This window comes from Candoia aspera, chromosome 12, assembly GCF_035149785.1.
Source record: "Candoia aspera isolate rCanAsp1 chromosome 12, rCanAsp1.hap2, whole genome shotgun sequence".
Taxonomy (NCBI): Eukaryota; Metazoa; Chordata; class Lepidosauria; order Squamata; family Boidae; genus Candoia; species Candoia aspera.
Genome location: NC_086164.1, coordinates 19,825,205 through 19,839,333, shown reverse-complemented (window position 1 = coordinate 19,839,333; position 14,129 = coordinate 19,825,205). Strand labels below are relative to the sequence as shown.

The window sequence follows — 14,129 nt, the reverse complement described above, 5'->3', positions numbered from 1 at the left end:
ATTTTATTAAATCATTCTCATTTGCCAAGCTATTTTAAGATGAGTCTTCCCCCTCCTTGCACCTATCTTTAATTTTTCAGAACATCTTGAATGCCATGAGGGACATTGTAAGACACAGAACATCCATCTTCATTGCACACAGGTTGTCAACAGTGGTTGATGCTGATGAAATAATTGTCCTGGATCAGGTGAGACCCAGCTTCCTGGTGGGAAGACACTTTGGTAATCGTGGAAATGTCATTTGGGGCAACACAATTTCCCGGCACCACCTTTCCCTAAAAAGCTTTTGACTTGAAATACTGAAATGTTCTGAATGTGTGGATGCATATTTGTATGTAGAGTGTGTGACAAAGAAAGACAGATGGATTGAGGGAACAACATGTTGGGTTTTGAAGTGGATTATCATTAATTAGTTTCCCTGGTGGCTTAGTAATAGTAGGAGCATAATACATTTTTCAAGTTCTAGTGATTTTGTGTTCTTATTTTGATAGATCCCTAATGTGTATCTGGCTGTGGTTTTATTGTACCAGGAATATATATCTGAAGCACATATTTCACATACTTACATAAATATATACATGTTTCCTTTAAAAAGAAAGAAAAAGTAGATAGTTAGAGCCTGATCCTGTGAACATTTATTTGGGGTTAGGTGCTTCCTTTATTAAACAATAGGTTTGATACACCATTCTGTGATGTTATTGGCTATCTCTAGAATTTTTCATTATTATCTGTTTGTCCTATCCCACCTTTTCACTTAAATGCCACAGGTGGCTTACCCAATAGCAGACTTAGAGTACCAACCTATGTATAGTGAAAACTACACAATCCATGTGTAACAATTCAAGATTTACACAAAGGGAAACTTGAGTATGTTCAGTGACCATAGAATGTTGTTTGATCAATAGGAGGTGGTGGGTAGAAAGCCTCAGGAGAGGAAGAATGGGATGGAGTATCCTTGAAAAAGGGTGTGGTTGGTTGAAACACAGAAAAAAGTACATTACCTGTGTTTTGTTGTAAACAAAGAACAAAATAGCACAGTTCAGTATAGTTAATTAAACACAATCCAAATAGTTCCCAAGAAATTATCAGCCGCTAAAAAACAAATCCAGTAAATCCGGGGGACATTAAAACATACAAGAGATTAATGTGACTTTTATTTAAGTGTAAAACAGTATGACCGATGCCAATTGGAGTTGTGTTGTAAAAGAAGCTGCTCCTGGTTGAAGGACATTCCAAGTCAGGTGTCACCTACACTTGAATTATTCTCCCTGTTTCTTTGCTCAGATCTCCCTGGAAACACAAGATGGCAATGGGCTTTAGATAATGAGAAAAGATGCTTAAGGATGAGAGGGTCATATTGTCTTCCATAGATCCATTAGTGCTTGCACACAAATATAACAGGTTCTCTTTAGCATAGCTAAAATTTCAACTCTTGAAGGCTGAATCCAGACAGGAACCAGCCTGTGTTACTGCTTTAACAGTGCCCCAAATAGAAGAAAATATTTTCCAGGAGATCTTCTCATGCCCTGCCTTCTGCTTTGTTGGACAGTAGCTTCAGAAGTGCTCCTTTTAATAATGGGATTGGCCCTTTCCCTCCTGGCTCTGAAACCATTGGAAGGGTTGGCCATATTCTTCCTTCTTGAGTTTTTTATAATGACATGCTCATTGGTTTGATTTTTCTTATTTTATTACCAAGTCCTGGACATTCAGCTGATTGTTATGTTTCTTACCTTTATCAAATGAACAGCCTCTTATTATTTGCAGGTTACTTAAATTCTGCGCGCTGGCTAACAACTTCCAAGAAAATTTAATTGTGGATTTGCTTTTCATCTCCTTGTATATTTTATGTATTTGGTATTCCTGTCACTGGTCTGGAAGCATAAAACAGTTATTTACTTAATTGCTAGGAAGCCCCTTGCGTACCATCTCCCTACACGTTGGCTTGCTTGTAGAAACTTCAAGAGTAAGAATGTCCTAGAATTATTGGGACTCTCAGCAGTGCAAGGCTTCTGTAGTGTCACAGCAGATCCAAGAGGGAAACGTTCCCTGACCCAGAAGAGCTGAATGCTGTTGTGGGAATGCTAAGACTTCATGTACATGGGAAGTTCCATAACTATGTTCATAAACCTCTTTTGTTGAAAATCAAAAGAACGCAGGTCTCTATTTCTTTAATTCAGAGACCATGTTGGCACCCACTGAAGAAGGTACAACCAAAATGAGGGTTGTATCATTTTGACAAGAACAAAACAAGCAACAGACAAAAATGCTTCAGGATGCCCTGCCTCCTGCCTCTTGATGCGAACGTTAGTTTTGAAAGTGAAGCTGCCTCTGGCCCGTCCTTTCTAAAACACCATTCCTCTGGCCACCTCCATGACTCTACATTTATATTTTCCGTGTCTGTTGTACGAAAGAAATTTAACAATTGTAAGGTATTGGCCTATATCAAATTAAATGCTATATGATTGTTACTGGATCTTTTAAAAGGCCAAATTGAGCTGGCTCATTAGTAATAATGAAATGCCAGAGGATGCTTAGGACCCCTTAAATGTCTTGCCTCTGTGAGCTCTTATGAAGTAGAGATTTTGTGACGATCTCAGCGAGGTGGCTTGATGCATGCCTGGCTGCCAGCCAGCTCATGAAATGCTGGTGACTTAGAAAGCTCCTAGCTCAAACTGTTGCAAACCAGCCCAGCAAAGGAAAGATGGGAAGAAGAATGTAAAATAAATTAGGGGACAAGGTGAAGAGGCTGAACTATTATATGGCCCTCTTCCCAGCACAATGTAAATATTTGCAGTTCTGGGTACAACAAAAAGTCTGAATTAATATTTGATTTACACATACACACACACTGGCGACAATCTATCCAGTTTCTTTGCTTAACAGGAAGCTTTCTGTTCCTCTAAAATTGCTGGAAAGGCACACTGTCTACTTCAAACACATCTTTTTTTTTTTTTAACCAATGAATTGTAAATTAGAGTGACCTATTGTGAGCTTGATTTTAAAAAAAAGATTGAAAGCAAAAGAGAAATGTGTATAATGTGAATGAGTCCCCTCAATTTACCACTGTGTTCATTCAACAGATGTTGCGAGGCCGCAAGCTTCAATTATAAATCAGAAGTTTAAATCAAAACTGTGCTTCTGATGTCATTGTAACCTCCAGACATTGGAATAGCCAGAGATAACAAACTCTTTATGAAAGTTTTAAAAGGCTTTTGGAATGTCTCTCCATCTCCCTCCTCCTCCTCCTAATAAAGATCTGGCATTTTGAGTCGGTCATTTGTCGCGTTCTGTGCCAGACTTAATATACATATGTGGCAACTGCATTGTTTCCTACTGCTTTGGCAAATCCCTTTAGATTAGTTCCTCTGTGAAAATAGTTTTCAGGTTTACAATTCTGGTGGCTTCTGGCAGATTGTACACCACTTCAATTTTGAAAATGCAGTGTAGAATATTTGAAAAATAAACAATAAGCTAGTAAGTTCAGGTTGGTCGACCTTGTGTGAGAGAATGTGGAGAGGCTGGGAGATTAATGGAAGGCAAGTTATCCATAAACACCAATTGAAGTGAATATCTGTAGCTCAGGGTTGAACTGGGGAGTCCTTGGTGCTCCCTGAGCGTGGCTGTTTTCTTGCAGATGTTTCGTTGCCCAACTAGGCAACATCTTCAGTGCAAAGAGGGAGTGGGCCTTGCTCTCTGTTCATATACAGTAGTTTGCCCTGCCAGTGTTGGGGGGGTGTTGTTGTTATGAGTATGGATGGTGAGCAGGAGGGGGCCCTATCCAGGGGGGAAAACGCATGCATAGTTTAGAGGCTTTGAACTGTCATTCAAAGAAACCCAGAGCAGACCTGCCTTGAGTTTGGGGGCTTATCTGTCTGGGTTTTCCCACGCTCCTTCAGTTTGGTAGGATTTTCTGTCTACTATAGCAGTTTAATAAACACTAGAGACATTCTCCTCATCTCAGCGTGGTCTTTGCTTAAACCAGGACAGTTGTTCTGTCCTTGGTAGTTCCTTGATTAGTTCCTTGATTAGGACTACCAAGGAGAGAACAACACCCCCACCAACACTGGCAGGGCAAACCACTGCATATGAACAGGGAGCAAGGCCCGCTCCCTCTTTGCACTGAAGATGTTGCCTAGCTGGGCAATGAAACATCTGCAAGGAAACAGCCAAGCTCAGGGAGCACCAGGGACTCCACAACCAAGAGATGAGAAGAGTGTCTATTAGCAGTTCCATCCAGGTGGCAAGAATTAGGGACATTACGAGAGACCCCATCTCAGTGAGGCATGGAAATGCCTCCTGTATTTTCCATGATTGTTCGTTTATCCCTAATACGCCTTGCTGAAGTTGATGTGCTTCTTGCTTCCTTGATCTTGCCCAGCATCTTACCAGTTGATCGGTCCATTTCTTCCTGCTTCGCTATCCTTCCAACGAAGTTTTATTAATGAGTGGAACAACATTTAGAGGGTTATCCTAACTGCCACAATTCAGTTTTTATTCAGGCAGAGAAAAGGCCCAAAGCCGTTCCCAGCCGCTTCAGGTTTTACTTGGGCAACTTATGACAATTGTGTGTTTTTAGATCTGACAACCGTGAAGGACCAGGCTAGATGTGATGAGGGTGTCCTTCCCATGTCTGGCCTCTTTAATTTGGGGGGTGGGGAAGCCTGTTTTTAACAAAGGAATACCTGGAGCAAAAGTGGAACAGTGTGAAATTCCACCCCCTGCTTCCAGCAATTTAGCACTCTGCCAGTTGGTCCAGACCTTTCCTTCTCATTGCCGTGCTGCGTGGAAAGTCCATGGACCAAGAGGAAGCGGGGAAGGCCAGGGCTGCTCTCATATCCTCATAAGAAAAGTCCCACCATCCCTCCATGTCAAGAACTGGAAAGACCCACAAAAAAACCACAACCGTGTCCTCCACAGTCTTGGCGCTTACGCATGCAAACTGAACTCTGGCTGAATAGTGACAGTGTTTCAGAAGAGAGCCACTGAGGGGGATTATAGGCAGACATTCTGGAGACAGGATCTTGGTAGCCATCTTCCTGTAATGATATATAGGAATGACCTCGGGAGACGAGGGGAAGAGGTGCGGCCTGGGGAGCGATCAGATGAAACGGGAAGGGGCCCACAGCTGCACAATGGGCAGAGAAAGAAACTTAGGAAGGACCCGCCTTTACTGGTCAGGCGGTAGAAAGAGAGAGCAGGAGATTCAGACTTTCAGACTTGCAAGATTGATTATCAGCCTTCCCAGGTAGACCAGACAGGAAACACCACCAGAGGAGCTAATTCTACTTTATTGCAAGGCTGCATTAACAGACCCTTGCAAGTCTGGAAGGACAAATCTGCTGCTGCTGCTTTTTACTGCCTGACAAGTTAGGGAGGATCCTTTCTAAGTTTCTCTGCCCGTTGTGCAGCTGCAGGCTCCCCCCCACCCCTTTATCTGATTGTTCCCTAGGCAGCATCTCTTCCCACCCCCACAAGGCCATTCCTACATACCATTACACTTCCTTCTTTTTCCTCCCCTCAGTGCTCAAGCACAGATTTTGCAAGTGGGTAGAACATGTTGAATCCCTGGCATCTACTTAAAAGAGATGCATAGTAGGTGGCTGGAAATGCACCTGACACCTTGGGAAACATGTGCCAGTTGTAGTAGGCAAGTTCCAACCCAATGGACCAGCCTTCCCCAAATTTTGTCCCTTCTGGAAAGTGAACTTCCAACTCCCAGAATTCCCCAGCTTTCATGGCCATAGCTGAGAATTCTGAGTTGAAGTCCACCCACCTGAAGATCACCAGTTTTGGGGAAGATTTAGATGGACTAGCAGCATCACCTGAAATATAGGGCTTTCAAGAGCTCTTCACCTGTAGCTCAGGCTTCCCAGATCTATTTACGCAATTCCGGAAACTCTTCCAGATCATGCCAACAGTTGGTGGCAAAAAAAAAAAAAAATAAGTGGAGGGGTGAGCATTTTTGATGAAACTCCTCACCCATCCATCCCACAATGCAAAAAGGAACCAAATATTAATCCCTGTCCTTCTCAGAGCTGCCAGCTCCCTACCTTCTGCAACTGGGAGATGCTGAAAAAGACAGAGGGAAAAAGGTAGTTTTCATTCCCTGTTCTAGAGCAGTAAGATCTGAAATAAACTATGGTTGGGAGTGAGAGAGCTTATGGCATGGTCTGATGCATAGCACTTACATCTGTAGAATTTGCACGCGCCTCATCTGCAGCCCGCTAGCTAGAAACCCACTGATGTTTTCAGCATGTCGCTTAATCCAAGCCGAAGTCTTAATGGGCTGCTCCTTTCCTGTTGAACCCGGAGCGTTCCACGTGTATTCTCGTAAGATGGGTTGGACACCTCCTTGTTCCAGAGAAGCTGTTTGATCATGGCCTTCTGATTTCTTGAAACAGGGGAAAGTTGCAGAGCGTGGCAAGCATATAGATCTGGTCAGCAGTCCCAGCAGTCTCTACTATGAGATGTGGCACACGCAGAGCAGCCGGATGCTGAACAGAAGTTCCAGCAAGAGGTGGGAGGAGAGGAACAATCACATGTCCAAAGAGGAAGAAAGGAAGAAACTACAAGAAGAAATAATCAACAGTGTGAAAGGCTGTGGGAATTGCTCCTGCTGAGTCTGAGTCCAAATCCACCCCCAGTTGATGCCACCAAAAGTTTGCACTGAAGCCGCATTCAACCAAGTAAACAGTGGCGAGATTTTATTTGGTTTCATTCACAGGCTTTTCTCCATGAAACTGGATCTTGGTAGCCAAGGGCTTTTATATTTGCTCATCAGTGATACTTCCTGAGATCTAGGCGGATTGGTTGAAATTGACCAGGAATGTCTCGTTGACACCTATTTGGTAATACTCTCCGGCAAGGTGCACCCTCCCTGGAATTGTTTGTAACATGGCGGAAATCGCTCCCATCTGGCCAGAATCAAATTGTCTGATGTTCGCTGTTAAGATGTTGCATTCTAATGCTGTTCCTCACTGCTGGCGAATTAAAGGTGTTTTTTATATATTGATTTTAACAGAAACCAATTAAATCAAGTGTGTATATTCATGGGGCAAAGGATGCAGCTAATATTCTTTAGTTGTTGCGTTTGATGGAATTTGTATCCTTTTCTACAAGAGGCATCAGGTTTGCAGTTCACTGCAGAGACATTTCTGCCTCAACATTTACTGGTTTTTCCCACAAGAAGTACATACTTCTGCAAGGACTAAATTCTCAGTGTTAAGAATGAAAGTGAGCATCTCAAAATGCATCAGTGCATCTTTCAAGGCAAAGTAGCAAAGACTGGTTCAACTCAATTCTGTAATATTCCCAGAAAGGCACAAGGAAATGTTTCTATTAAATTCTAATGATAATTCAATACAAATGCTGTTAGAATTATTGTCTTGCCAATAAGTTGAGTTTCTGTAGAGAAGTACAGAGTGTCTTCATTCCTCAGGCACAGTTTGGACTACCTTTCATTTGGGCCCAATTATGTCAATAAGTATCGATGAAGAAAATGTATGGTTTGGAAAACTGATGTGAGTTGACCTTGATTAAAAATAGCTATCCATTAGGCATTTCAGTACAAAGATGAGTAACTTTCCTGTTACGTGTGCCTTGCAGAACGGACCCTTCTAATGTGTGGTGATAGTTCAAAACTGGAATTGGGGATTCATTCTCTAACTGGATACGTCTCTCTGACGGCATTAGTGGAAAGAGTTGTGGTGCTAGACAACAAGGTCCTCTCTTCGTTCGTTGGTAACTGCTGATAACACTTTCCGCCATCCCTACCCTCTTTCCTGTAGTGCCACTGTGGGAGTAGCGGAAAGAACCAGACATCGTTGAATTCCAAGAACTGACCATATAGTTTGTCCTGCTTTCAGTGTTTATTTTCCTTTCCCAGAGTGAAAACACAAGGTTCAAATGCTCGTCTGTCTTAAGAGATTGGTATATTCCTCCAGGCACCGTCTGTGCCTGCATGGAGTGCTAATGCATCTTCCACCAGAGCTTCGTCTGTTCAGTGCATGAGACGGGTGTTGGGGAGATCTTTCCAGTGAAATGGACAAGGTACCCTGAACACATGTAGCCTGGGCATACATGGAGCTCCGTAGCATCACGATTTGCACTTTATCAACTGTGCTTGATAGTCATTTAAATAGATACTTTCCACCGGTACTAGAGCCAGTACATCTTCTGGGTCAAGAGTACTGATCTTCTCCATGCCAATTTTGGAGGCTCATTGCTGAGTAAATTTGACCTGTGATTGGTTCCTTGTGCAGTGCTGTACAATGGAGTAGCAGTGAATAAGGCTGCTCTTATTATAGCAGTTTGAGACCCAAAGCAACTTCACTGCAGGTATGTTCTAGGAAAACAGCAAGCAATACTGCGGTGTCCTTAGGTTTTGCCTCTGGAGAATAAAGGTTTCTGTAAAACACTGAAGGGGACCAGTTTTCCTCTTAGTAATCATTCCTAATTTTCAGTTGCTTTTCTAGGCTTCATGTTTGTCCCTTCTGAAGTGAGCAGGGAAATCTACCCCAAAGACTTTTTTCTCTTAGATGGGTTCCGGTGTGAAATAAAATCACAGTTCATTCCTGTAAGACAAGGTTAAGCAGCAGTCTCACACCACTATCTGTTCTGCAGCTGATGGGAATGTGAAGTGCAATGCATGTTGCACTTTTCGGTCATGAATTAAGACTGACTCCACATACTAAGCTGAGATTCTGAATTTCCCGTTCAAACACATATTGCTCTCTTCTTGTTTTTCACTCCCTTTGTAGATTCCTCTCCTACAGGAAAGGTCCAATGGGATAGTGGAAAGAAAGGGGGGCCTTTGGGGTTGGGCACGTGCTGTAAGGCCTGGATTTAAGCATTTGTTGGAAGTTACAGCATTTCCTATTCCGCTCTCCTGATCCTAATTTTAATTACCTCAACTTTAAAATTATACACACACACACACAAATAAATAAAATATGAGTATATTTGTAGGGAAGGGAGAGTAGAAAATCTTGTTACTTGAATTATAAACTTACAATAAATGATTTTTTTCAATTTTATTTTGATTAAGTTCTAAAGGAAAAGGGCAGAGGTTTAGGGTGTCTGCAATGCTTTAGATTCAAGCACAAAAAAGGGGGGTTGGAGCATGTGGGAGCCTCATGTCTCCCATCTCTACGATGCTTTAAAGAAGCCATGTGGGATGATGTGGCTGCTTTAACGACCCACCGGCAGCTGTGACGTGAGTGGCCTTGCACGCTCCAAGGCATCTTTTTGTTCTCTAATCCAACAGGCTGCACAGCCCTACAGGAGGCAAAGAAACCTGAGAAGCAGGAGCCTTCACTTGATACATTTTATTAGCATGATATTTCATTTAATGCATATCAGACCTCACTTTGGCAGGGTACCTTTTGATCTGGGCTCCCTGATAACAAGGCAACAGAATTAGACTTTTTCTAGGCCATTATCTTTTGATACGGTAATTGAAGGTTTCAAAATGGCTTTACGGTAAGAATGCATGAGTTTTGTGCCACTGGTAACAGCTGTTAACTATTCAGTTTTCTTGTGGCCTTGAGTCAGGGACTGGACATTTTGCCATAGTTCAACCAAGTCAGTGGAGTTGCTATTTTTTTTAAGTGATATCAAAATAAAAACTGTTGAGCCCTATTGACTGGAAGCTCAAGGAAGTGTGGATTGTGTGGGGGGGAAGGATTTCTCACTCAGGGTGAACATTTTTTTCATTGGTAGAATATAGTTGTGGTGAAGAAGAACCTGTATTCAGGTGAATGTATTTGTTGCTGGCAAACGAATGGGAGGGCTGCTGATCTTGAAGCCTCTCCTTGGTATCATCCCATGGAGAATCCTGGGTATGGCACAGCACCTGAGCAGTTCCTGTATTTGTATGTGCTGAGCTGAAGTATTCATTTAAAGATTGCTCACAATTTCTTATAACATCTGAGCTATGCAGTGCCTTAGCAAGTTCCATCTTACAATTTCTGGACAGATTCAGTGAACATAGAACAAGATGGAAAAGCAGGAAACAGTGCGGTGAGCCAGCTCATTGGCTGTACGAATGATTTTGTGTTTCTCTGCAGATTCGTTTGGCTTTCATTCCCGAGTGCACATTTTGGGGAGTGGATTGCTCATTGTACTAATGGAAATCGTTTTGAAATTCAGGTGTTTTACGTTGTATTTAGACCTTTAATTCCATCCACCAGCGTAAGATGTAACTTGGGCAGAGCAACTAATTTCCAAGCAATGACAAAAAAAATCCAGAAGCCCCACAGTAAAAGTATTGTATATAAAATGTCCATCATGAAGTCGTCTTATCATAATTTGTGTTTAATGTGTGTAGATAATTATTACCAGAATAAATGATGTATTTCTTTTTGAATAGAAATGGGTGTCCTCTTGAAATTACTCTTTCTAATAGCAGCTTCATCAGCAACTTCCAGAGCAAACCAATATTTTCCCCTGTTCCTTACACAGAACAGAAGGCCTGATTATTTTAGTAGCATGCCTCATCTACCCAGAGGGAACTGCCTTAGAATTATCCTTGGATTAAAAGTCATTGTTTGTGCAGCATTCAGTAATGTCAGCGAAATGAGAATAAATTGTAGCACTTTGAGCTTTAGCAGAAGGCAGTGAAAAATCTCACCCGAACAGATAGAAAAAGGAACTCCCCAGTGCTATGAGGATCTTAGAATACCACATTATTACAGTGGAAAAAGGGCTATATTGAGATGGTCTAGAGCTTTTGATCTAGACCCCACTCATAAATGTTTTTTAGCTTTTCTCTTTTGGAAGATTTTTTTCCCAATGGCAATAACTTTTAATAGCCATCGCCTGCCCAGCCTTCTCCAGATGTACTGAGAGCATGGCTATGCTGGCTGTGAATCAGAGGAGACGGGGTCCCTCTTCCACATGGAAGGCTGGTTCCCATTACCACCATTTTGTAATTGGGCAGTTGGAGCAGATGGGAACTTGCTGATCCAAGCCTAGAGCAGCGAGGGCCTCTTTTCCACCAACTCTGAGCTTTGATGCAAGATGGTGACTGCAGCAGGGCTTCCCCGCTTTGGCTGTTGCCATTTGAAGGTTGGCTCTGCCCTGTTTCACCATTGCAACCATCTTGTGTGCAAGATGATCCACTGAGCTTCATGGCCCAGAAGGCTTTGAATCTGGACCTGGCAATCTAACCAGTTCCCTCCTCGCTGGCAGTAAGACGTCGGCAGATTCTGGGATTAGGTTTCCTTTGGGTCTCTCAAAATCAGAAGAAGAACTGGTACTAAAGATGCCAAGAATTAGAAATTATTCTGTTGAATTTTGCCTATTTTAAATAGACCTCGATTCATCCCAGCAGACTAGGATTGCCTGAGCATCATTGGGGGCCGGGGGGGGGGGGCGACATACTTAACATTTTTGCAAGTCCAAGGGCAGGGATGGGAAGGTTAGAGGTGCAAAGCAAATATGGCTGGAATCCCCCCCCCCCCAGAAGACTGTTAAACCTATTTTAGGGCTTAGGCATGGATTTCCATATTCCCTCTCTCACTTTCTATCTCCTCCAGTTTATAGCAATAGGGTTAGGAGGGGACTCAGGCATAACAAGGTGCTCACCCTGCAGCACGCTGGATTTTTATGTGCTGTACACAAACCTAGCTGGCTGGGAGATCGGACATCCCACAAAAACAACAACCTGTGGGGTTGGGTTATATTTCTGTCCACGAAACTAAATGGCTGGTCTGAGGAGCCGTTCCCGTTGATAAGAGTGTCTTTGTGACAACTGTAGTGGCCCCCCAGCTCTGAGCTGGACACAAGGAAAGAAGTTTCTCAGCTGGAGAAGACCATGGAGGAGTGACCATTAACCCTGGCCTATTTTCAACCTTTTTTTGCTTATCCTTCAATAGTATACAGAGAGGGAAGGCATTTGAAAGAAGCCAAAGTAAAAGTAAAAGTACTCTGGCACCACTTTTTTAAAGATATATTTAAATTTTAGCAGAAGTGAAGATCCCATTTTTAAAAGACTGTAAAAGATGCAGCTTTGCCCCTTGTGATGGGACAGGTCCAAATCTAGGACCTTCCATTTATGGAACTCCCATCGGTTGTGGTCATCTCCTCTTTGAATAGTTTGGGAGCACAGCAGATCTTCTGAAGTGACATGGAGGTTGGGACCACTCGTGTGTTGCACACCCAGTACGTGTCTCCTGGGGTTATTTCTCAGGAACAACAGCAGCAGCAAAAGAAACTGTTTTGTCACAGGGATAACAATGACATGGACACGACTTTAAGTAGCATTATTGTACCTAACTTTGGGACACTGTTTTCTCAAAAATACCTGGAGATCACAGCAAAGTGGTTTCCTGGAGGTTTAGAATTACTTGCTCATTGGAGTGATGCATACGAACACTCCGTTTTTCTCCTACCGAGCATGTTCTTATTGTATCTTGTGTCTCACCTTCAACAGATGCAACCGATTGTACTAAATTGCATGGTGGCTGTTTTTATGATGTGAAGAAAGAACAACACATCTTCAAAAACTTTCCTCAGGCCACGTGTAAAGCTGATTCTCAAGGGCTGAAAGACGAATGAGTCACCCAGCATTGCTGTGCATTCATTGCGATTCTTGTACGCTTTGTAGCTGTCAATAAAATTGTCGGGGAAAACATTTAAGTCACTCCAACCTTAAAGTGAGCCCTCTAAAGCTTTCAGCCTTGGGTGCCTTTGTTCCTTTTTGAAATACAGGGGTTTTACTTCGAGTACACAAAATACTATATGAACTCCATGCTGTAACCTCTTTTTGAATTGGTTCAAATAACATTCTTTAGCATTCTTTGTGCTTAAATTTCATCCTAGCACAGAAGATGTTGAATGCTAGAACACAGAAGAGGGCTTTTAAAAGAAAATTAGGTATGTACCAGGTAAGTCAGTTTTTACTGGCACTAATCCTGAAATGTGTAATACGTTACTGGGCAAAAACAGGGAAAACCCTTAAGCTTTTTGAAGTATGATCTAGGAGAAAATAAGTGAGTTAAACAGAAAAAGAAATTAAACAAGGAATACCAGATAGGGTTGGAGAGATACAAGGTCGTAATACAAAGAACAGAAGAGACCCATCAAGGCAAAATCTAAGAAATGAGAGACTAATTCAGAAGATGGGAAGGGATATTGAAAGAAAGAAGGACAATGGCAGAACTTAGGTGCAGCTATATAAGAAAAACTAAAGGGAAGAATGTAGTTTGCCACGAAGAGCAAAGAGTTTACAGAGACAAGTCTTTGGATCAGGGTTTCTCAACCTTGGCAGCTCATGTGGGCTTCAACTCCCAGAATTCCCCAACCAGCATGGGAGTTCTGGGAGTTGAAGTCCACACATCTTAAAGTTGCCAAGGTTGAGAAACCCTGCTCTGGATTATCACTCGAGAATTCAGAACTTGGGTTGGAAATACTTTCACATTGATGCAACTATCCATTCCATATCTCTTAGGAAGTTAGGCTGTTCTTACCCTGAGAGTGGAGAGGCTGGCCAGAAACAGGCTTTGGGGCTGATCCTCTCAGTTCTATGATGTGACCTTCCCTTCTCTTTGACTACCAGAATGCAACCTGGCAGAAACTCTTTGTATTTCATTGAAATGCTGCCTCTCCCTGGCTTGCATAAATTTCATATTATAACCCTGTACAGCTGTTCACTCCTTTCTCAAGTACCTCTTGCCTTCACGTAAGAAGAAATTGAGTCTCAAGGGACTTGGCTGCTCTAAGGTGATCCTGGGAAGTCATTGAGGGTTTTGCTTCATTTTACATGAGGATCTATCAAACCGCCTTCCACAACCCCCTCCCCGCCACCCCGCAAGATGCACAGAATTTCCAGCCACCTGGGCCATATCTGAAGGTCCCCCTGTGCTACTGTAGAATGTATGACTATAATGGAGGAGTTCTTGGAAGCTGAATTTGTAGAAGAAACCATAGCAAGGGATTTCTGGTTGAGTTGAGGATGCAGAGAGGTATGGGGGAAGCCAATTTCAAGCATCTGGAGTGGATTTCACTGGAAGTCCAGGGAAATGCTAATTTATCTGAGATACAAAGTGGTCCGACCAGCTCAACTTCATCTGTGGTCAGCAAAGTAATTCTGGGATTTCAGACAAGCGGTGTTTTTCACAGTCAAACGA

The 14,129-nt window shown here is 42.6% G+C and overlaps 1 protein-coding gene across 1 annotated transcript in view; it reads left to right on the top strand.

Annotated features, from left to right (window-relative positions):
- ABCB7 (ATP binding cassette subfamily B member 7) overlaps positions 1-14,129 on the top strand; it is a 366,720-nt gene that overhangs the window by 54,105 nt on the left and 298,486 nt on the right. Inside the window, exons 15-16 of the mRNA XM_063313799.1 lie at positions 81-188; positions 6,402-6,848. Of these exons, the coding sequence (XP_063169869.1) occupies positions 81-188; positions 6,402-6,620 (327 nt within the window). The 3' untranslated portion in view covers positions 6,621-6,848. The remainder of the gene's footprint in view (positions 1-80; positions 189-6,401; positions 6,849-14,129) is intronic.